This window comes from Gigantopelta aegis, chromosome 14 (genome assembly GCF_016097555.1).
Source record: "Gigantopelta aegis isolate Gae_Host chromosome 14, Gae_host_genome, whole genome shotgun sequence".
Classification (NCBI taxonomy): Eukaryota; Metazoa; Mollusca; class Gastropoda; order Neomphalida; family Peltospiridae; genus Gigantopelta; species Gigantopelta aegis.
In genome coordinates this window covers 11558629-11584325 of record NC_054712.1, presented here as the reverse complement: position 1 = coordinate 11584325, position 25697 = coordinate 11558629, and the positions used below count along the sequence as shown (strand labels likewise).

Genomic DNA, 25697 nt, shown 5'->3' with positions numbered 1-25697 from the left:
TGTCAACATCAGAGTCACGTATAAGGCACGGTAACAGGACATAGTAAGACTCGATAACCGAACATTATAAAGATACGGTGACAGAAGGGAGAGCTGTGTTCCTGAAGAACACTCATGGCAACGTCTGCTCTCTTGTGTGTTGTCGTCCTTGGAAGTCTGGGATGTTGCTGCTGTCAGGTAAAGAGATTTGTACACACACACACACACACACACAGACACACACGTTGAATTTGTTGCCATTTTGGACAATGTTTCACACTAGTTAACATGTTTTACATTAGTTAACATGTTTCACAGTGAATATGTTGCCATTGTTAACATGTTCACACTGAATTTGCTACCATTGTTAATATGTTTTACACTAAATTTTTGCCATTGGTAACATGTTTCATACTGAATTTGTTGCCATTGTTAACATGTTTCACACTGAATATTTTGTCATGTTAAAATGTTTCACACTGAATATGTTGTTAACACGTTTCATATTGAATTTGTTGCCATTGTTAACATGTTTCACACTGAATATGTTGCCATTGTTAAAATGTTTCACACTGAATATGTTGTTATTGTTAACATGTTTCACACTAGTTAACATGTTTTACACTAGTTAACATGTTTCACACTGTATTTCTTGCCATTGTTAAAATGTTTCATACCAATACTACCCCTTTAATAATTAAAATTACACAACTACCCACATTCAAATGTGCGTTGTTAAATAAAATAGAAATATTTACTTGTTAGAAAGTCGAAGACTTGACAACCAGAACTATGTCATGGGTTTCAGAAAAAGTCAGTTTGTTTTGTTTAACGACACAACTCGAGTACACTCTTTTGATAATCATTGGCTATTTGATGTCAAACATTTGGTAATTTTGACATGTAGTCTTAGAGAAGAAACACGCTACATTTTTCCCATTAGTAGCAAGGAATATTTTATATGCATCATACCACTGACAGAATAGGACACACCATGGCCTTTGATATACCAGTCGTAGTACACTGGCTGGATCGATAAACAGCCCAATGGGCAGACCGACACACCGAGACCGACCACGCATCAGATGAGCACTCTACAACAGGGCTACGTCCTTGTTTTTGGATTAAAAACATTATGAAAAAATCCGCAAAGAAAGCCGTTTTATGTTTTATTTGTTTTTTTCAAAGTACAGTTGAATCCCGTTGGCTCGAATCCCGTCGGTGCTCGAGAAAGTGTTCGACCCATCGGGTAGTTCGACCGAACCATTCGGTCAACATCGGATATTTCCGTAACATCAGTTATTTTGGTAACTGTAAACTTAAAAATTTCATCAATGTGTTATATAGCAAAATACCAGAGTGAAAGGATTTATTACAAATGTATATAGCTTTATACCATCCTTTGAAAAAAAAATCGAGATATTGAACTAACCTCATTTTCACAGATTGCTAGTCCTAACGTCTGTAGAAATCCAAATTGGATTTTATCTCACAATAATTGTGTACGTTCAAAAACAATATATACTCCTGGGATATAAACTGAAGCAGGTTCTTTGTAACTCGTTACAACATGTACAACCAATAAATTTACAACTGCTTTTATATATATATAAAGGGACAGATCCTAGTTTTTAAACACTACAGCATACGTTTCACTATTAGAGCCGTTTATGATCACTGAAATCAAACATTAGTTATATTTTATTGTTTAGATTATCCATTTCCATACAATCGAAGTGTTTCTGGTCATCCTGTTGTTTCTAATATCACAAAATGCATATTTCATATTTTTAAAAACGCACGTATTAATTCGAGTTCTAGTCTATTTTGTAAGGATATTTTCCGGTTTTAACGTCACAGACCTTGTTTCACTGTGTTGTAACTTTATCCAGATGTGTTACAGGTTTGTAGATTAACTAAACTTAGTGTTCATTTTTACGAGTTGAAACTAGGATCTGCGCCTTTAAGTGATCTCTATAATAATGTTTGGGTTTTGTGGGGTTGTTTTTTTTTTTTTGTGTTTTTTTTTTTTTTGGGGGGGGGGGGGTCTGTGAAATGTTTTATTAAACAAACACATCGTTTTGATTAAAATAGTCTAATCATTTGAAGGCACATCTACTTCTTTGTTTCTTTTCTAGTTTCTTTCAAAATCCTGTTGTACATAATACCCTTTTCCTCAATTTGATTGTTATTAAAACACATTTGTATACAACGTTTATGTGTATACATTACTATTATATTATAATAAGTAATTGTCGCCATTATATTGTATGTATATAGGAGAGGGCCTAGTAAGTTGGCAAACTTGTGCCCAATCCTTTTGTTGTTTATGCAATAAAATATGTTTTAAATCAATATAAACAGAAGTTCGAGCTACTGTAAACATTAGAACGATCAGAAACACATTGATATACAAACGCCGACATTATTATTAATAAAGGGGGCGTGGCGTAGCCTAGTGGTAAAGCTCTCGCTTGATGCGCGGTCGGTCTGGGATCGATCCCCGTAAGTGGGCCCATTGGGTTATTTCTCCATCCATTGCACCACTACTGGTCTATTAAAGGCCGTGGCATGTGCTATCCTGTCTGGGATGGTGCATATAAAAGATCCCTTGCTACTAATGAAAATATGTAACGTGTTTTCTCTAGCGTGTTTTTGACTATATGTCAAAATTATTAAATGTTTGACATCCAATAGCCGTCGATCAATAAATCAATGTGCTCTAGTGGTGTCACTAAACAAAACAAACTTTACTCTATTAATAATAATATGTCATTTCAATTGTTAAAACGCCTCTGTTAGTCGAAAACATGACAATAATAATAATGATTGCAAACCCAGACCGTGCTGACTTAATGGGGAAGGAGGGAAAACTCTGATATGGTTATTGCGTCAGAAAAATTAAATGAGAATGTCAATCATTAGTTTACGTAAATGCAAGTGATTAGGGGCCATCCTCCATCATATTTGGGACATTTTTACACGCTTTTGCTTCAGTCTAACGTATTACTTTCAGTGGTATTTTCAGACCACTTAGACATGGGCGTACATAGGATTTTGAAAAGGGGGGGTTCCAATGCATAGGATTTTGAAAAGGGTGGTTCCAAAATAGATTGCAGAGATATTGGGCATATATTTCTATGTTGAGTAAATATAATAATGTCAGATATATTAAATTATAAAAAAAGCGATTTCAGGGGGGTTCGGTCGAACCCATCGAACCCCCCCCCCCCCCCATGTACGCCCATGTTAGACAAAATAGCATTTCTTTGTTAAATGGATACTTCTAAACTAACAGGTAATTTTGGGTGTTTTTTTTTTTTTTTGTGGAGACAGTGCACGCCCTTTTCTACCCTTGCATAGATATGGTCGTGATATTTATTTTAAACTTATTATTATTTTATCCCACTACCCTCTTTTCGTTTCACTTGCTGGTCTAGCAGCTCCTCCTGTCTTTCATCTTATATTGCTGTCCACCTCCACATCCCAGTCCTGGTCTCTCCAATCATGACAAGTGTTTGTCTCTTGTGGCTATCCGTGACACACACGTTATGCCTTTTTCCTACATATATTTAGCTGTGATCTTAGTCTGACCACTTGTTAGAGTGTTCAATAGTTGTGATCAAGATCTTTGTTTTACATACTTTAAGTTTTATATAAATGTAATTTTTCAGATGACCATTCGATCGTTGAATATCCGATCAGACATCCGGTACCGGTTTGCGACCACCCTGGTATCGAGTACGCTCTTCAATGACCACGCCCAGGCTCATGAGGCTGTTTTTGAAGTAACTCTACCCAAAGAAGCCTTCATTTCAAACTTCTCCATGTACGTTGCTAAATTACAAAAATATTTAACAGTAAAACTAAATAAATAAATATGTAAACTATGTAACCGCATATATATATATAGTCAGACCTCGTTACAATGACCGTCGTTACTACGACATTTACATCATCCGACCACGAATTGTTGGGAACGAACGTACACCAATGTTATTCTGTTCATTACACCGGAATTCACATCTTCCGACACCGACAGAGCAAATTAGGAACAAACGTGCATTTGACGTCTGAAAACACTTCTTTTCAACGACATTACATAATCACAGATGCCGTAGTACGTTAGCAGTACACACAGACCGGCCTCGATGGCGTAGTGGTTAAGCCATCGGACTACAGGCTGGTAGGTACAGGTTCGCAGCCCAGTACCGGCTCCAACCCAGAGCGAGTTCTTAAGGGCTCAATGGGTAGGTGTAAGGCCACTACACCCTCTGCTCTCTCACTAACTACTAACCAACTAACAATTAACCTACTGTCCTGGACAGACAGCCCAGATAGCTGAGGTGTGTGCCCAGGACAGCGTGCTTGAACCTTAATTGGATATAAGCACGAAAATAAGTTGAAATAAAAAAGTACACACAGCCATTTGGCATTCTTGATCTCGTCACGGGCCGACAGTGTCACATGATGTTTGAGTTACCGATGTCGGCTAACTATGTAGACGTGTATTGCTTTTGAACATAAGCCTTTCGTCATTCAATTAAAAGGATTAACTTCGAACAATCAAGTCTACTAGTTTTATGACATTTTGTAAACAAAGTAGGTACCAATCGATTTGATGGACTGTGAATGTGTTTAAATTAATAATAAAATACTTAGGATTTAATGATGGTCTGTGATCCATCCCCGTCGGTGGGACCATTGTACTATTTCTCATTCCAGCCAGTGTACTATGATTGGTATATAAAATGCCTTTGTATGTGTTATCCTGTCTGTGGGATGGTGCATATAAATGATCACTTGCTACTATTGACACCCAATAGCCGATGATTAATAAATCGACATAACGACAATTTCGATATAACGACAAAGTGACCCAGGGACGAACGTGGCCATTGTAACGAGGTCTGACTGTATATATACATACATACACACATACATATATATATATGTATATATATATACAGTTGTATTAGCAGGATTCTGTATTTAGAGTTGGGGTAGACATCCATACTTAACTTTCCGGGTTTATATATATTATTATTTGATGGGCACTGTATATGATTCCCTGGGTCTTCTACTGACAAAGGTAGAGGTGGGGCAATTTATAATTTTACATTCCACCATCATCCATATTCTACTTACACCAGTGGCATCATACAGACATATACATAATTATGCAAACACGTAGTCCATGGCATGCTACCAATGTTTATTGTTGTTTTTAACAATATTTTCAATCAGGATCATCGAAGAGAAAGAATACGTGGGGGAGGTTAAAGAAAAGCTGAAGGCCAAGCAACAGTATCAGGCGGCTAAGGAGAAAGGTCAAAGTGCAGGTTACGTGTCTATCAGGTGAGTGGAGAAAGAAAGATGTTTAACTGTGAACAGCCCTAATTAGATATTGATCGAACCACCTCGGTTGATCTATTCAACTGATTGGGTTTTTTTCTCGTTCCAACCAATACACCACAACTGGTCAACGGCCGTGGTATGTGCTGTCTTGTCTGTGGGATGGTACATATAAAAGATACCTTACCACTAATGGGAAAAATGTAACGGGTTTCCTTTCTAAATTAATAAATGTTTGACATCCAATAGCCAATGGTCAATAAACCAATGTGCTCTAGTGGTGTTGTTAAATAAAACAAACTTTAAAAAAAAACTTTCTTTACATCGATTTCCAAATGTTATTGTTGTTTTATTGTTGTTGTTGTTGCAGAGCACGACATTCGAACAAATTTAACATAAACGTGAACGTTGCTGCGGGGACCTCTGTCACTTTCCACTTGACCTATCAGCAGCTTCTGGTTCGTTGCCATGGATACTACGAACACAAGGTTCATGTAAATCCGCGCCAGAAAGTGAGTGCTCTGAAAATCGAAGTGTACATCCAGGAAAATCGAGACATTACGTATCTGACAACGCCTGGACTCACCAACGACGTCATCACAGATTTTGATATATCAGGTACACTTTACATTGAACTCTCATCACATTCTCAAGAAAATGTTATAACACCACAATATAGCCTCACCACTGACCCCCCACCAACCCCCCCTCCCCAAAAAAAAACCCCCAACAACAACAAAACAACAAAAACCAACAAAAAACCAACAACAAAAAAACACCCCCAAAAAGAGAAGGAAAAAACGAAGAGAAAACAAAATAAAATAACAAATAACAAATTTTAAAAGTCAAAACAAAAAACTTTGCAGTTGTTTTTGGGACTATTTTATTTGGTGCACAGACATTTTTTCCCCAGCAAGTCAAATCTACTCTAGCGGCCACCTGTATTAAGCAACCACGAGTTAAGATACCAAATTATTATTTATTCTCGCAAAAGAACCTATATAGTATAAACTAACCTGTTTTAACCAGCCACCTGTGATAAGAGGCCACATTTTTATTCTTTCAAATCACCTGATAATATAATACGTATAAACAGACCTATATAAAGCATGTATCTGTCTTTAAAGGTAACCTTTTGATACTTCATTTGGTGGCTGATTAATACCGGTTTGACTGTGTATTTCCAAGCTAATTTAGTAGCAATATCTAGACCCTTCATTTTGCCGCCCAAAAACTGGTTTCTTTCTCTTCATTTTCGTTACTTCTTATTATTAATTATAGATATCTGTGGCGTTTTGCTCATTTATTTCTCAACACTAATATTCAAGAATGTTTAAATATGTACTTTGTAAGGCAGTGACCACGGCTCCCCAACCTGTTCACTGTCTATGTTCTGGGGGCAATAAATGGAATAATACATTAAAAAAAAATAATAATAAAAAAAAAAAAAAAAAAAATTCAAGAATGTATTTATATTAAACACTCCAGATCACATGTCATCAAAAACATAAGTGCACGAAACGATAGAAACATTCGAGCAAAATGAGCTGACCTAAAACCTATTTTCGCCATGTATTTCCATCATTCTACCATGCAATAATTATAGTTGTAATCCGTGTAAACGCATATAGTGATTCGTTCGCAACCCTGTTTAGCCAGATTCGGGAATTTTCGTTTAATGCGGGTAAAAATCAGCCTGCCCTCCTACAAACATGGTAGCTTGAGTCACCTCCAGCCCTACATATCAATATCAATAACAGTAAAGGGGGAAAAGTTTGCTTTGTTTAACGACACCACTAGGGCTTTTGGATGTCAAACATATGGCAATTTTGACATATTGTCTTAGAGAGGAAACCCGCTATATTTTTCCATTGGTAGCAAGGGATCTTTTATATGCACCATCCCATACAGAGGATAGCACATATCACGGCCTTTAATATACCAGTCGTGGTGCATTGGCTGGAACGAGAAATAGTCCAATGAGCCCACCGACGGGGGTCGTAAGGGGAGAGGGCTGGAGGTGACTCGAGCTACAATGGGATCTCGTATGCCTATGGACATCTAATAGGTTCTGGAGACAAAACGTGCAGAGATGTTTATAAAATATTCCTATCTTTTCCCACCAGACAACACGTTGACGACAGTTAACAGACCGTCACCGAAATCTGCCTACATCGTCTATGAACCATCGCCTGAAGAACAGGGACCCTCTGGCTTCCACGACAAGCAATTCGTCGTGCGGTATGACGTCACACGGACATCGTCTGCTGGGGAAGTTCTGGTAAGTACGGTTAGTTAAAAAACGGAAGGAAAGAAATGTTTTACTTAACGACGCACTCAACACATTTTATAACCAACCCTTCCTAACAGAACACAACTTTATTCGCTCAGAACACCATCGGCGTTACATTTGAGGTGTGGGGCGGAACGTAGCCCAGTGGTACATGCTCGCTTGATGTTCGGTCGGTTTGGGATCGATCCCCGTCAGTGGGTCCATTGGGTTATTTCTTGTTCTAGCCAGTGCTCCACGACTGGTATATCAAAGGCCGTGTTATGTGCTATCCTGTCTGTGGGATGATGCATATAAAAGATCCCTTGCTACAAATAGCGGGTTTCCTCTCTAAAACTATGTCAGAATGACATTTTTGACATTCAATAGCCGATAATTAATAAATCAATGTGCTCTAGTGTTGTCGTTAAACAAAACAAATTTTAATATTTGAGGTGGTTTACAAACATTTCAACAGGTGATGTAAAATAGTGTAGGCTGTTAAGTCCTTTTCCCACTAGTTACTGGTAGACCTAGCTGTTCTCTATTTGGCAGAGGTTGTTAATGGATGTTTCATGCATTTCTTGGCACCACAAAATAATGGTATCTGAGCTGTTTTCCACATCATGCGTTTTACAGGTTGATGATAAATATTGTGTGCCCTTAAACACACACACGCACGCACGCACGCACGAACGCGCGCGCGCATACACACACACACACACACACATTTTCTGGATATTTCTAGCAATTTGTGTAATGTACTACATAATGGTAAATTATATTTCGCAGGTTCTTGATATATATATTGTACATTTACTTGCACCACACACGTGGTAACTGTTTCGTTTATCGAACATTGTTGAAGGATATTTCATAGACTTCTTCTTGGTAATTTTTCGCAGAGTGTTGTATATTTTGTAAACTTGTTTGCACCAAAAATAGTGGTAACCGTTTTATTTTTTATAGGTTGTTGATGGATATGTTATATACATGTACTTCTTTAGAGCTCAAAACAGACATACGGGCTCCCATTTGTGAAGGGGACAGGCTGGTGTTTGTCCCAATTAAACGAAAATGCTCGAATCTGGAACAACATTTAAATTAACATTACATAACATTTACATTAATATTACAATAAAAGAGCTATATAATATAGGGTTACAAACGAACCACTACGCATTTTTACATGGATTACAACCAATTTTGCGGGTAGAATGATGGAAATAATGGTAAAATGGTATCAGGTTACCACATTTTGCCCCAATTTGAGTGTTTGCCCCAGCACTAGTGGGGCAGTTGCCCCGCCCCCGTCTCGTACGCTTATGCCTCAGACTATTGGTAACTGTTTCGATTCTCGCAGGTTGTTGATGGTTACTTCGTACACTTCTTCGCGCCGCAGAACGAAACCTCACTGAAACCCATACCGAAGGATATCACATTCATAATAGATGTGAGCGGCTCTATGACAGGACGCAAGTTGACCCAGGTCAAGGGTGCCATGAACATGATTCTCGACGAACTTCGAGAAGGAGATCGGTTCAGCATACTCCTGTTCGACAATAAGGTCAAGATGTGGAAAGACCGCATGGTTCCCGTCAACAGAGACTACATCCTACAGGCCAAGCAGTTTGTAGAGATGATGCAGGCAGTGGGCTGTAAGTATACCTTTAGACGTGGGCTGTAAGTATATCTTGTATTATCCTGTAGGCCAAGCAGTTTGTAGAGGTGATGCAGGCAGTGGGCTGTAAGTATACCTTCAGGTAGTGGGCTGTAAGTATATCTTGTATTATCCTGTAGGCTAAGCAGTTTGTAGAGGTGATGCAGGCAGTGGGCTGTAAGTATACCTTGTATCTTCCACTAGGCTAAGCAGTTTGTAGAGGTGATACAGGCATTAGGCTGTAAGTATGCCTTCAGGCAGTGAGCTGTAAGTATGCCCTGCATTATCCTGTAGGCCAAGCAGTTTGTAGATGTGATGCAGGCAGTGGGCTGTAAGTATGTATACCTTGTATCTTCCACTAGGCCAAGCAGTTTGTAGAGGTGGTACAGGCAGTGGGCTGTAAGTATACCTTGTATTATCATGTAGGCCAAGTAGTTTGTAGATGTGATACATGTAGTGGGCTGTAAGTATACCTTGTATTATCATGTAGGCCAAGTAGTTTGTAGATGTGATACATGCAGTGGGCTGTAAGTATATCTTGTATTATCCTGTAGGCCAAGTAGTTTGTAGATGTGATACATGCAGTGGGCTGTAAGTATACCTTGTATTATCATGTAGGCCAAGTAGTTTGTAGATGTGATGCATGCAGTGGGCTGTAAGTATACCTTGTATTATCATGTAGGCCAAGCAGTTTGTAGATGTGATGCATGCAGTGGGCTGTAAGTATACCTTGTATTATCATGTAGGCCAAGTAGTTTGTAGATGTGATGCATGCAGTGGGCTGTAAGTATACCTTGCTGTAGGCCAAGTAGTTTGTAGATGTGATGCAGGCAGTGGGCTGTAAGTATACCTTGTATTATCATGTAGGCCAAGTAGTTTGTAGATGTGATGCAGGCAGTGGGCTGTAAGTATACCTTGTATTATCATGTAGGCCAAGCAGTTTGTAGATGTGATGCATGCAGTGGGCTGTAAGTATACCTTGTATTATCCTGTAGGCCAAGTAGTTTGTAGATGTGATGCATGCAGTGGGCTGTAAGTATACCTTGTATTATCATGTAGGCCAAGCAGTTTGTAGAGGTGATGCAGGCAGTGGGCTGTAAGTATACCTTGTATTATCACGTAGGCCAAGCAGTTTGTAGAGGTGATGCAGGCAGTGGGCTGTAAGTATATCTTGTATTATCCTGTAGGCCAAGCAGTTTGTAGATGTGATGCAGGCAGTGGGCTGTAAGTATACCTTGTATTATCATGTAGGCCAAGCAGTTTGTAGAGGTGATACAGGCAGTGGGCTGTAAGTATGTATTGTATTACCCTGTAGGTTAAGCAGTTTGTAGATGTGATGCAGGCAGTGGGCTGTCAGTTTGTAGAGGTGATACAGGCAGTGGGCTGTAAGTATGTATTGTATTACCCTGTAGGTTAAGCAGTTTGTAGATGTGATGCAGGCAGTGGGCTGTAAGTATGTATTGTATTACCCTGTATGTTAAGCAGTTTGTAGAGGTGATACAGGCAGTGGGCTGTAAGTATGTATTGTATTACCCTCTATGTTAAGCAGTTTGTAGAGGTGATGCAGGCAGTGGGCTGTAAGTATGTATTGTATTACCCTGTATGTTAAGCAGTTTGTAGAGGTGATGCAGGCAGTGGGCTGTAAGTATGTATTGTATTACCCTGTACCCCTGCGTGTGCTGTAACCTCACCGTGGTGCAGGGGTGTAACATTCTCTTTGAGAATGGCCAATACAGCACAAAATTGAAGTTTTGAGTAAAATTCAGTATCCGTAAAATTCTGTGATATTTGTGTTTTTGCACAGTTCTTTACACTGTTTTTGTTTGTCTTGAATTTTTATATTGATGTTGATCATCACTTTATTTATTTGCATTACCATAGTTTGACACCCAATAGCCGATGTATTTTTCGTGCTGGGGTGTCGTTAAACATTCATTCATTCATTCATTGTATTACCCTGTATGTTAAGCAGTTTGTAGAGGTGATGCAGACAGTGGGCTGTAAGTATGTATTATATTACCCTGTGTGTTAAGCAGTTTGTAGAGGTGATACAGGCGGTGGGCTGTAAGTATGTATTGTATTACCCTGTGTGTTAAGCAGTTTGTAGAGGTGATACAGGCAGTGGGCTGTAAGTATGTATTGTATTACCCTGTATGTTAAGCAGTTTGTAGAGGTGATGCAGGCAGTGGGCTGTAAGTATGCCGTGTATTATCCTGTAGGCTTAACCATTTGTAAATGTGATGCAGGCAGTGGGCTGTACGTTTGCTCTGTATTATTCTGTAGGCGTAGCAATTTGTAGATGTGATGCAGGCAGTGAGCTGTACGTTTGCCCTGTATTACCCTGTAGGCTGAGCAGTTTGTAGATGTGATATAGGCAGTAGGCCGTAAGTATACCTTCAGGCAGTGGGCTGTAAATATGCCCTGTATTATCCTGTAGGCCAAGCAGTTTGTAGAGATGATACAGGCAGTGGGCTGTAAGTATATCTTGTATTATCCTGTAGGCTAAGCAGTTTGTAGAGGTGATGCAGGCAGTGGGCTGTAAGTATATCTTGTATTATCCTGTAGGCCAAGCAGTTTGTAGAGATGATGCAGGCAGTGGGCTGTAAGTATGCCTTGTATTATCCTGTAGGCTAAGCAGTTTGTAGAACTGATACAAGCAGTGGGCTGTAAGTATGCCTTGTATTATCTGGCCGGACATGCTCATCTTTTGCGAACACTTAATATCATCACTGTTATGACAGTGATTCATGAGTGCATGTCATCACAACTGTATTTATTCTAATGAGCTTCTGTCCGGTGATAGTTTAGATTTAGTAAACTAGTCAGAGTGGCAGTCCCCTTTGTGGCGGTGCAAGTGGGATGGAATCCCCAGTAAAGGATATTCTCAGGAGTGGCTGTCCTATAGACAGTCACAATATTGCCGAATGCATTGTAGTCTAGTTTGCTAACTCAGTCTGCAGAAACAATACTACACCCCACCATGCAGGATACACAGTTAATGCGGGTAGATGTGGCAAATAGTCTTCAGAATTTACCGTGTACAGACCAGGGTCGCGTTAAGATGCGTCCATGCGTCCCTGAACGTATGGAAAGCAGACTTGGACGCCTGCTCATCACCACATATGATAGTAAAACCGTCCCAGTTTATTTTCAAAGATGCATTCCAGACGCATATTTATTCCATTATTTCATCATCACCACGTCCTAAGTGATCTGGACGCATAGAATCCAATCTGATTAAAATTAGCTCTACTGGTCTATTAGTAGATCTAACAGCATTGCGTGGACTCCCATGTCCAGGTGACATTTCATCTATAAATAACAATTTATGGGAATGGGAACTCTATTAACGTGCCCATATCCTTAAAGATTCAGGCACGCCGACCACGGATCCAGTCTGATATAGCCATAAAAAATATCGGGCGAGACTATTTATGCAATAGGCGAACTTGTTGGTCTATTTCAACATTAAAAAAAAACAGGGGGAAAAGTGCAGTAATAAACTCTGGATTGTATACTAGTATAAGCAGATTTTATGGCTATACCATCACGGGTTTTTTTCGTCTTGAAACGAATTGTATATAAAATTTTATATTGAAATTAGTTTCCGGCATGCTTCGTAATTCACCCGAATCATTTCGTATACCCTCGGCATAATCCCGAATGTTTTCAAATTCTTTTCAAATCACTGGCATGGTTTTGCAAGTAAGGTTTTGATTGGTCGAATGAAAGATCAACTGGACTGCTGCTGTTAGATCCACGTGTAATAGTGGAGCTAATTTTAATTAGATTGCATGGAATCAGTTAGCCAAGTCAATCCGTCACTCATAATCCCGCCATAATCTCCGCTATCGTTCCCACTATAAACCTATTGTAAACAAATGAGTGAAAATCACTTTCTTCTCCCGATCGTCTGGTGGAATTGTGGGAATGGCAAGACGAGTCTATATTTTGAAAGGTATACAGGACGCTTCGATTGATTACGGCATATTCTATCAGGCCGAAACGCCATCGGAAATCCTCGTGTGTCCAATGTATGTCACAATCAATGGGGTTTCCGTAAGCAGGACACAGGCTACGTTACTAACACTGGAACCGTGTTAACAGTCGATGTGTACCTTATTATAGTGTAAAGATGAAATGTCACAATAACTTAATAATTGCGGCTACTATACCAGAAAATTACATCAATATATCACTATGCGTCTGAACATTGATATGCATGTAGTTTAGGTATTGTGTGGATTTGTTTAATTATTTATTTAAACCATTAACACACTCGAAATTAAAGTCTACAAAATGACGTCATTATGACTGGATTGACCACACTGATATTGGGCAATCGGAAATCCTCATGATTCGAAACAGAACTGAGTGTAGCTATACAGTTTATTAACTTGTTTGAATATTCCTACAAGCGGAGATTTTCTCTGACAAACAAAACAATCTAAATTAGATATGGCATCACTAATTGTTTATTTTCATAACATATAACTAAACTATAACAAAATAATATTAATACGATAACCAAGAGAGTAACAAGCATCGCACCCCTATTTGGAAATTGGACTTGCCCGACATCAGACCTAGAAACAATCATGGCCGCCAAAGTTGTTCGCTTCGAACGATCCAAAACGCAATTCTTAACTTCATTAAAAATAAATAACGAACTCGTACAAGACGTGGATGTTGTCCGTCTTGACTGAAGCTATGGAAACGTGTTCTTAAGCTGTTATTTCCGAAAACAAATATGGACTCATGGATTTTGAGAATGGACTCATGGAAATGAGCCATTTCAGGAGCAAATGAGTCCACTGGGAAAAAAATGGACACCTGAGAAAAAATCCTTAATGCTACCCGTGCAGACATTAGGTTTGAACACAACTTGGTCAATAATTTTGGGACACTGTGCATCGAGCACACAGAGAGAGAGAGAGAGAGAGAGAGAGAGAGAGAGAGAGAGAGAGAGAGAGAGAGAGAGAGAGAGAGAGAGAGAGAGAGAGAGAGAGAGAGAGATGCATGCACGCACGCACGCACATAGACACACACAAAATACGCACACACACAATCCTTTAAGTCTTTTCTACTGCGAAAGAACATTATTGTTATTATTAATAACTCTTGTGATGATTTTTTAAAGCTATATTTATTTATATATTTATTTATTTATTTATTTATGTCTTGCAGCGACTGACATCCATGGAGCGTTTGACAAAGGTCTCGAGTTTCTTCTCAACGACCGAGATCAGAGTCACGTGCCCATCGTCTTCTTCCTGACGGACGGCCAGCCAACCAGCGGCGTCAGAGACCCCGTGGAGATCGCGTCATCGGTCAGGAGGTGGAACGAAGGAGTCAGCGCCATCTTCAGTCTGGCCTTCGGGGATGACGCGGACTACAATCTGCTGAAGAAGATCTCCGCACAGAATGACGGAATCGCACGAAAGATCTACGAGGCTTCGGATGCCGCGAAACAAGTCCAAGGCTTTTACGACGAAATTTCTACGACCCTTTTGACCAGCGTTAAAATACAATACCTGAACAGCACTGTTGACCCCGAATCGCTGACGAAGACCAATTTCAAGAACTTCTTCAACGGTTCTGAAATCGTGATTTGCGGGAGGATGGCAGACGATATTCAACTCGTGGATGATATGGGTATCACCATAACTGGTACAGGTTTTAAGGGAGACGTTGTCTTGGTTTTACCCAACAGCACTGTGGATGACCTGGTCATCGACGAAGACTTGGTGATGCCTGAAAACCCGTTCTTTTCCATGCCAAGAGATTTCACGTCCATCATAGAGAAATCCTGGGCATACCTCACCATCAAGGAACTCCTTCAGAAGAAGCTGCAGACGACAGCTAAGATCATCAAGGAAGATATTGACAAACGTGTACTGAAATTGTCTTTGAAGGTATACCCAATAAGCGATGTATTTTTTTATAGGCTGGGGTGTCGTTAAACATTCATTCAATCATTGAAGGGGTGGGATTTAGCTCATTCGGTTAAATCCTCGCCTGAGGTGCTTAAATTGCGTCGCAGTATCGAACCACCTCGGTAGATCCAATCAACTGATTAGGTTTTTTCTCGTTCCAACCAGTGCACCACAATTGGTCATAGGTCGTGATATGTGCTTTTCTTTCTATGGGAAAGTGCATGTACACGATCCCTTGCTGCTAATGGAAAAATGTATAGGGTTTCCTATGATGACTACCAGATGTTTGACATCCAGCAGCCTATAATTAATTAATCAATGTTCTCTAGTAGTGTCGTTAAACAGAACAAACTTGAACTTTCATTCAATCATTGAAGGTATATGCAAAACTGCAGCAGTGTTGTCTAGATGCTAAAACACTTGCAATTGTGACAGGGTTCTCACGCATCCTGGAAAATCCTGGAAAGTGCTTAAATTTTATTTTCATCCTGGAAAGTGCTTAAAACTCCTGGAATTATCCTCCTGGAATTTTTTTTTTTTTTTTTTCTTTTTTTCATTTAATAATAATTATTTGGAAAATATATTTATAAATAATCGCGTTTGACGTTTGGTTCCAAACAATATCCTTCACACAACGGTAATTATAAGACGTTGAGTGCCATTGGTCAGCTGTTAAAATATATACACAGTGAGAAGGCGTGGACACAAATGAACAAAACTTATGATTGGTTGAATAGATAATAAATTATATCGGCTATTCCGAACCAGCCATGGTGGCGCAATGATTAAACCATCAAGTTCAAGGGTAGTACATGTAGTATAAGCTCGTTTCGTATCCCAGCAAGAGCACCAAATGTTACACTGCACAACTGCAAAGTTTATTGGAGAGGTTTAGGTCAAAAAATGGGAGTGGGGTGAAATTATTTTAAATGATATATTTCCAGGACATTGAAAATTACCGTACTTCGAGCAAAACCATTTGGAGACACACACACACACACACACACACACACACACACGCATACACAGAGAGACACACACAGGCAGACAGACACACACACACACACACACAGAAAGACAGACAGACAGACACATACACACACACAGACACATACACATACACACACACGGACACATACACAGAGAGAGACACGCACACATACACACAGAGAGAGAGACACGCATACACACACACAGATACATACATACACACACATACACATACACAGACACACACATACACACAAACACACCACCACCATCACCACCACCACCAGGTGCGGGCCTTTATCTTCAGAGAATATCTATTCCCATAATATCAGCTGTACTGGTATCATCTGCAAAATAAACCCCCCAGATTTTTAATGTAATTCATCTATTTCAGTATAATTTCGTGACGCCGTTGACAGCGATGGTGGCTACCAAACCTGAACAGACTGAACCTACAGCAATCGACATCGAAGGAGATGATTACAAACGTATGTTTATGCCATATGTGTGTTTAAAATAAAATACATATTGCAGAGTTTCTAGAATTTTTATAAAATCCACTAGCCACAGGATCACATATTGCTTGCCACGATTATAAATTCACTATCCCTACTTTAAGTACATACAATTTTACTAATGGGAATAATTAGATATGTCACCCAGGATATTCATATTTACAAAATAGACTTAAATGAATGCATTTGACAAGTTTTTTTTTTTTTTTTTTTTTTTTTTTTTTTTGACTAGCTATCGGGCATGGAGATAGTAGTTATTTACTAGCCCAACGTTGAATATCACTAGCCATGGGAGTGGGGCTACCATAATATAGAAGCCATGTCGCTATAACAATACATTAACACAGTTACAGACCCATACGTCATATTACAATAAACATGGTACTTTTGTCACATGTTTGCAAGGCCCAGACCCAGCTTAATTTGGTGTGTGTTTTGGACCTTAGATAAGGTTTGTCACGGTTTTAAAATGTCAGACGTAGTTATAATAATAAATATGATGTTAAGAAATCACGTTTCAAGAAACTCGGTTCTAAACATAATTACTATACAATGTTGTAAGTTAGAGGACTAAGTAGCTTTAAAGGGCGGGACGCAGGGGCGGATTATGGGGGGTCTTCCAGTTGCACGGAACTACCCCCGCCCCCCTCCCCGCTAAAAAAAACCCAACCCCAACACGTAGATCTAAACTTTATAATTTCAAATTATTAACATTTACATATTGTTTTGGAAACCCCCCTTACCTAAAGCATAATCCGCCCCTGGGGGTGTAGCCCAGTGGTATCGCGCTCGCTTGATGCGCGGTTGGTCTAGGATCGATCCCCGTCGGTGGGCCCATTGGGATATTTCTCGTTCTAGCCAGTGTCCCACGACTGGTATATCAAAGGCCGTGGTATGTGCTATCCTATCTGTGGGATGGTCCATATAAAAGGTCCCTTGCTACTAATGGAAAAACGTAGCGGGTTTCCTCTCTAAGACAATATATCACATTTACCAAATGTTTGACATCCAGTAGCTGAGGATTAATAAATCAATGTGCTCTAGAAGTGTTGTTAAACGAAACAAACTTTTTGTGCTACTAATGGAAGCATGTAGCGGGTTTCCTCTCTATGATTGTGTCAAAATTACCATATCTTTGACATCCAATAGCTGAGGATTAATAAATCAAATGTGATCTAGTGGTGTCGTTAAACAAAAACAAAAACGTTTTCTTGTCTGGGAAGTGCATATAAAATATCTCTTGCTCCTTTAAATAATTTACCACAGTTTGACACCCAATGGCCGATGTATTTTTTGTGCTGGGGTGTCGTTAAACATTCATTCATTCATTCATTCATTCATTCATTTCTTTAAATAAATTCTTCTTTGCCTTCACCGCTTTCTTGTTTTGTATTTGTGAAGCTAAGGAAAACATCCGACCGTCGTACGGCTTGTCGCACAGATCGAGCATGTCGGCAGTGATGAACAGCCGCCCATCCTATCTCAGCGGGGCGCGATACCCCAACCCGAAGAAGCACAGAAGGGTGTATTCACCACATATCCCCTCATACAGTGGTGTGGTAGACATGGCTTATGTAGGTGGGTATCTTAGTATTTAATCACAGGTGTATTCTCATAATGGAAATGACCGGCCTCGGTGGCGTCGTGGTAGGCCATCGGTCTACAGGCTGGTAGGTACTGGGTTCGGGTCCCAGTCGAAGCATGGGATTTTTAATCCAGATACCGACTCCAAACCCTGAGTGAGTGCGCTCCGCAAAGCTCAATGGGTAGGTGTAAACCACTTGCACCGAAAAGTGATCCATAACTGGTTCAACAAAGGCCATGGTTTGTGCTATCCTGCCTGTGGGAAGCGCAAATAAAAGATCCCTTGCTGCTAATCGGAAGAGTAGCCCATATAGTGGCGACAGCGGGTTTCTTCTCAAAATCTGTGTAGTCCTTAACCATATGTCTGACGCCATATAACCGTAAATAAAAATGTGTTGAGTACGTCGTTAAATAAAACATTTCTTTCTTTTCATAATGGAAACTGTCATATTTCTCTTCTGTTTTGTATGTGTATTTATAAAAGCACACCACCACCACCAAAATAATAACAACAACAAATAATAATAATAATAATAATAATAATAATAATAATAAATAATTACAAATATATATATTTCTTACACACCCGTTGGTGAGAACATCATTCGTTATTTTTGATAACACATACTTGTTTACACATGTACGTGTGTTAACAATTTTAAGACATACAACTGACTGTGATGACCAGGTCGTCAATGCCATACATCCAGTGAAAACCCCCCCAGCATGATCGAAATCAATTACACTGTGACTTATAGTTAACCTGACAATCATTTGTCTGTGACGCATAAGTGCAAGGACTGTAAATAACTTTTAGTCGAAACAGATGTTAAAATTTGATTGTAAATTATTCCTGAATGTTTATTTTCCAGGAGGTGGGGGGTAGTAATACTATGTATGTATGTTGTGTGTCACTTTATATTGACCTAATAAAGGTGGAGTCGCACAGAGTATTTGCTTTAATATACATACGGACAATGTTAAAAGAAACGCAGATATTAAAGGGACATACCCTAGTTTTTAAACACTAAGGCATATTTGTTTTCCTATTAGAGCCGTTTTTGATAACTGAAATCATACTTTACATAGATTGTATTGTTTAGTTTATCCATTTCCGTACATTCGAAGTATTTTTGGTAATTCTGGTGTTTTTAATATCACAAAATGCATTTTTCATATTTAAAAAACGTACGTGCGTCTGAGAAGTAACAGTTATGGAGTTTTAGTCTATTTTTAGAGGGTATTTCACCATTTCAAAGTCACAGACTCGTATTTCACTCAGTTGTAACTTTATCCAAATGTGTCACAGGTTTGTAGATTAAATAAACTTAATGTTAATTTTCATTTAATGAAACTAGGGCCTGTCCCTTTAACTTAATTTTCTTCAATTTATTTTAAATCATTCCGTTTTAATCCCGTTAGTTTTTGTGTGTATTAAAATTATTAATGTTTTCTGAACAATGTAAGACCATTTTAGCAGTCTGTTGGGGGGTGGGGGGAGGGGACTAGATATGTTTGTTTTTCTCTAGTGTTAAACATTAAAGTAGAAACACTTATCCGGGTTTTGTGTGTGTGTGTGTGGGGGGGGGGGGGGGTTTGTTTTGTTTTGAGGGGTTTTTTTTATATCCGCACCCGCTTCCGCACTTCTACAGCCTGCAACTCAATCGAAATTGGTGGATGACGAATAATGTATGCGGAAGCGGGTGCGGATAATAACAACAACCCTCCAACCCCGCCCCTCACCGAGAAATTGGCTACTGTCTTACACAGTTATGTACAGTAGTGCACATTATAAAACCATGTGACAATTAAATATTAACAGGTCCTTTTGGGATTAATCCACCTCCGACGATGCCGCCAATATTGGATGTCCTGGCAGTGACAATGCGTACAGGAGCCGTACACCCTTCAACAACATCACGAAACACCTATTACACGTCGGTACACACGTCGACGACACCTACAGGCAGGCCAAATAAATCAAAACCAAGGAAAGACAAAGGGAGGCGAAAGCATAAAAAACAAGACAAAATAAGGAAAGGACGGAAATGTAGAAATGGTTTGTAAATTTGAATATTATTGAAAGGGAAAATATAGTTATATGATTGAGAGGGGACAATTTCTCCATGAAAAATTAACTATATACAGTGGCGTAGCGAGGGGTGGGGGACACGGGGGCCATGCCCCCCCCCCCATCTTTTTTTTTACTGTATTAAATTTTGGGTTGCTCCACCCCAATATGGGTTGCATCCCCCCCCCCCCCCCCCCCCCCCAATATAAAATCCTGGCTACGCCAGTGGTACAATATACAATATATACATAGAGGTTATTACCAGAGTGTTTTTCGGTATCGTCAGTATCATATATTAGGAATATAAATTGTATTATGCGAGCCTCTGGCGAGCATAATACATTATTTTTATTCCTAAAAACCTAGTGCCGAGACCTCGACTAATTTACATCTAATTTGCAAAGTTATCAAATTCTTAAAGGGTGTGATCTGAAAAATATCACATACTTTGATTGCACTGAAAATGTAAGATATTATATGATAAATACAGTTATTTCGATATTTTGGCGACAGAGGGAGGGATGGGAAAGGACGCCGTCGCCCTAAGCCTACTTCTATTGAAAAAAGCAGCATGAGTTCTTTTATATGCATTTTCTCAAAGATAGGACATGGAAATATTTGGACGCAAAAAGGTATGATCATTTATATGCATTGTCTCATAGATAGGGCTGAACGTTATGACAATTGTAACTGACATGGAAATATATATAATGGCCTTGCTAAGGTGTGATGGATTGTAGGATGGATCGTCCCCCTCCCTACCAACCAGTGCCCCACGACTGGTACATCAAAGGGCATGTCATGTGCTGCTCTGTCTAAGAGAAAATGAATATAAAAGATGTCTTGCTGCTGTTTGGTAGTAGTCCTAATTGACAACAGCATTTCTCTGTCTCGCTCTCTCTCTGTCTCTGTGTCTGTGTCTGTGTCTGTGTCTGTCTGTCTGTCTGTCTGTCTGTCTCTCTCTCTCTCTCTCTCTCTCTCTCTCTCTCTCTCTCTCTCTCTCTCTCTCTCTCTCTCTCTCTCTCTCTCTCTCTCCCACTCTTGTCCAGGTGTAATGTGTCTGAGCTAAGACCAACACCAGAACAATTATAAAAACAAGTCACTTTGCTGCAAACATAAAAATACAGCAACTTGACTGTGAAATTACTTATTTTTGTCATATAACTAGAAACGATTGTTCTAATTTCAGTGAGCGTTGGTCACCTAGAGGGCGTGGCAGTGGGCGTGGCTAACCGAAGCGAGACAGTTCTGTGTTCCAAGATGGTTGGTCGAGTGAGACATGGAGGTTTTGATGTACTCCCAGCCATTCGTGGAGGTAAACTCGATGTTGTTTGGTCGAGCTTTTCTATTTATTGTTCAGTTGCTGTTTCAATTTAACATAATGAATGATTGAATGAATGAATGAATGACGGATGAATGAATGAATGAATGATGAATGAATGAATGAATGAATGAATGAATGAATGAATAGAAGTTTAACGACACCCGAAAACAAAAATACACACCGGCTGTTGGGTGTAAAACAAAGGTTAATGTATAAATATAACAGATTATCGTTAATTAATACTTATTTTGAATAATGTTAATTGTCATTATTTGGTTAACACGCGGTGCTTATATTAAGTTCTCTTTAGAAAAAGTACAAACTCAGATGTAATACCTAGATGGATAGACAGAGAAAGACAGACAGTTGCGTACATTGACAGTGTTAGTACTGACGACACCCTTGCTCTACTCGTTAATTTCTTACACACCAATGTGAGAGATCACATTTTTTAGTCTTGTGATTGGTTGCTTCGGTCGCCACAGCCATACCATCCAATGAAATAAACACGATCTGAATTGAATGTTATGTGGTGTATAAGTTAAACTGCAACTGTTTGCGCTGTGAAGAATAAGTTAACAGCACGTTCATGCGCCATATATACGTTTCAGTTGGGAAAAAAACATTTAAATTTCTTTTAAACCGGGTTTTTAAGATATGCATAAAATACAATATACACTGTACTACATTCCTGTCGATTAGATGTAATTTATCTTATAACTCGTTCAAAAACGTATCCAACTCGTTTATGGTTATGAATTGGGTCGTTGATTGTGGTGGTGGAATTGTGGAACTTTTTCTTTTAAATTATATAGTTTTTGCCTCTCTGGAGGAGATTGGGTTGCTCGTTTGCTAATTAATTAATTTGTTTGATTTTAACTTTGACTAGGACCTCAAGTTACCATATTCTTCACAAAAGGACCTGCTAAGTTCATCAATGGATTTGAGAAGATCGTCATAACCTCTTCCGGTGCATCCGTGGAAGTTGACGTCAGTTTAATGATGGCACCAAGCACCATGCTGGACTCCATGAAATGCGTCACCAATAAGATGAACTCTTCTCACCTAACGATTAAGTGCCCAGATGTTCATGTGATAGTGTTCAAACATCGAACTGAATATCGAAGGAAGTGCTTTGATAGCTATTTTGTTTCTGTACAAATCGACAAGAAACTAACCAAAAGAAAAGGTAATTGTTCAAGCCGTTTGCAGACTGGGGTGGGGAGTAATTGTCGAATCCTGGGCCAAATTGAGAGAGAGAGAGAGAGAGAGAGAGAGAGAGAGAGAGAGAGAGAGAGAGAGAGAGAGAGAGAGAGAGAGAGAGAGAGAGAGAGAGAGAGAGAGAGAGAGAAACTGAAGGAAGGAAGAGTTAAAAAGAGAGAGAAGGGAAAACGTTCGGTAGACTGATTTTAAACCGAATGACCACACTGGGAATCAATCTTGCTTACGTTCAGTGACAGCAAGCAATGCTAACGTTCGCGAACTATTTGACTGGTTCATCCCATCCTCCTAAAAAAAATGTGTGGGTTTTTTTGTGAATAATTTCAGTTTGCTTTGACGTAAGAAGAAAAGTAAATGTTTTGAAAATAACCCCAAAATACTATTTTTGTGTGAAAGTTAGAAAACAATCTGCTCAGAAATAAATAAGTAAATTCCATAGTATGAAAACAGGCGTTCCCTGGGGAAGGACTATAGGCTAGCTGTGTGGTCGGTCATTGAAATTAACGTGAAGCACAAAAACCAGCGGTGACCGGCCTCGGTGGCGTCGTGGTAGGCCATCGGTCTACAGGCTGGTAGGTACTGGGTTCGGATCCCAGTCGAGGCATGGGATTTTTAATCCAGATACCGACTCCAAACCCTGAGTGAGTGCTCCGCAAGGCTCAATGGGTAGGTGTAAACCACTTGCACCGACCAGTGATCCATAACTGGTTCAACAAAGGCCATGGTTTGTGCTATTCTGCCTGTGGGAAGCGCAAATAAAAGATCCCTTGCTGCTAATCGGAAGAGTAGCCCATGTAGTGGCGACAGCGGGTTTCCTCTCAAAATCTGCGTGGTCCTTAACCATATGTCTGACGCCATATAACCGTAAATTTGAGTGCGTCGTTAAGTAAATAAGGTCGGTGGGTCTCAGCTATTATTATTTAAACAATTTAAAGATACATTCTCAAACTTGCTAGCAGTCTACCGACTGATGTAGATCCAGCCCCTTGAGCTATTCAGTGGCGTAAGCCCAAATAAATATGTATACTACAACATAATTATATAGCTATAGTCCGTCCCATCCTCCTACTAATATGTTTTTTGGTAAATAATTTCAGTTTTCTGTTTAATGTAAGACGAAAAGTAAAAGTGTTTTGGAAATAACAAAATAATACTATTTTTGTCAGCAATTTTAAAAACAATCTGCTCAGAAATAAATAGCTTGTAGTATATTTCATAGTATGAAAAACATCGTTGCCTGTGGGAAGGACTATAGTCCAATCTAATTAAAATTAGCTCCACTGGTAGACCAATGGAGCTAATTTTAATCAGATTGGACTATAGGCCTATATTGTGTTTTCATTCTTATCCGCAGTAATTTAATTTTCACCACAATAATGACTTTGTTTCTATGTACTATTTTATTGTGTTGTTTAGGCAAAAAACAACTTGATGTGTGGAGCATGATGAAAAAGGGGAGACCACTCAGTCCGAAGACTGGACTAGAATCCTATTCGATTTGCGATGGGCACAAAGTGACCAAGATTAAACTGAAAAAGCCGAAACACCGCAACGTGACCTAAACTGGTTCCATCATCAACGTGTGATCTCAGAACCGCAGGAAGCAAGGACTCTGTGCCCCACCTTCAACTTAAAGGCCCAACACATTTACTTTTTAAAAATATTTTATTATATATGTTAGTTTTTAAAAATATTTTATTAGCCTATATATATGTCTTCACCCCACTGAAACACACGTCAGTTATCATTCCAGCAGGCCTACTCAGGCGTGTGTGGGTGGGTGGGTGGGGGGGGGGGGGGGGGTATCTAAACTGGGGCAAACGAAGTTTTTAGGGAAGTAGGGTCATGCAACACCGAAAAAATACATTAAACAAAATTCAATTGGAGCGGGGGGGGGGGGGGGGGTCGACTCCAATCAACCCACCTATCTGCACATATATCTGCTGCTTCTAACATTTAATATAATGCAAAAAGCTTGATACAGAGATATATGACTAAAATTTAGTCACTAAATATAACTTCACTCCTTATATTAGTCATGGGGAACTCGTTACGACAGAAAAAACTAAAATACATTGAGTGGGATCAATCTTGTGACCCATCACACCTCAGTTGAGCGCTCTAAAACACTGAGCTACATCCTAGCTGCCTCCCCACATGATTTCGGATCCTGGTTTGTGTTTTCTGAGGGAAGAGGGAGGGTGATCAGTTTTCTTAGGATTGTTCCAGAATTGGAATTGGACGAATAGTTAGTGGGAAAATTAAAGCTTCAATGGCTTTACTGTGCAAAATGGGTGAGCAAGGCCGGATTTAGACCTTGGGGGGGGGGGGGGGGGGGGGCAGGAGCCCGGGACACTTTCGGTTCGGGGGGTCCTCAACATAGTAATTAAATTACATGACAAATATAAAAATGAACTAATTTTATAATACATTCTTTTATAAAGGAAGTCCTTAGTCTGGGGACCCTCTGGTAGGGGGGCCGGGACAATTGCCCCCTTTCCCCCCTTATAAATCCGGCACGGTGGGTGAGGTGACATTAGGATAGAGATTGGGGTGGAAGAATGGATAGAGAGATAAAATACATTTATGAACTCATGTGTCGGGTTATAAGCTACTTTTACGTTGTTGTTTTTTTGTTTTGTTTTTTCTTCTTCTTCTTGGGGGGGGGGGGGGTGAAGAAAATGTATTGTTCTCTGTGTTATATGCGGATATATTCACTTGTTTTCTAAGTACATGTATATAGCAATATAGAATGGCTAATTCATACATTTGTAAATAAAAAATTCAAAAGTT

At 39.5% G+C, this 25697-nt stretch overlaps 1 protein-coding gene across 1 annotated transcript; it reads left to right on the top strand.

The window, feature by feature from the left end:
* Positions 1-25697, top strand: LOC121388373 (inter-alpha-trypsin inhibitor heavy chain H3-like). The gene is made up of 13 exons (XM_041519673.1): positions 1-177; positions 3654-3808; positions 5227-5337; positions 5705-5952; positions 7461-7615; positions 8967-9261; positions 14451-15178; positions 16584-16677; positions 18106-18282; positions 20111-20347; positions 21549-21674; positions 22573-22872; positions 24321-25697. The coding sequence occupies exons 1-13, from the start codon at positions 115-117 to the stop codon at positions 24464-24466; spliced, it is 2835 nt and encodes a 944-aa protein (XP_041375607.1). The 5' UTR covers positions 1-114; the 3' UTR covers positions 24467-25697.

What these genes read in the sequence shown, in the direction of transcription:
- LOC121388373 (XM_041519673.1), top strand. Translation starts at nt 115, where the DNA reads ATGGCAACGTCTGCTCTCTTGTGTGTTGTCGTCCTTGGAAGTCTGGGA. An exon ending in TGGGATGTTGCTGCTGTCAG is followed by an intron (nt 178 to 3,653) that starts GTAAAGAGATTT and finishes GTAATTTTTCAG; the next exon opens with ATGACCATTCGATCGTTGAA. An exon ending in ACTCCCAGCCATTCGTGGAG is followed by an intron (nt 21,675 to 22,572) that starts GTAAACTCGATG and finishes AACTTTGACTAG; the next exon opens with GACCTCAAGTTACCATATTC.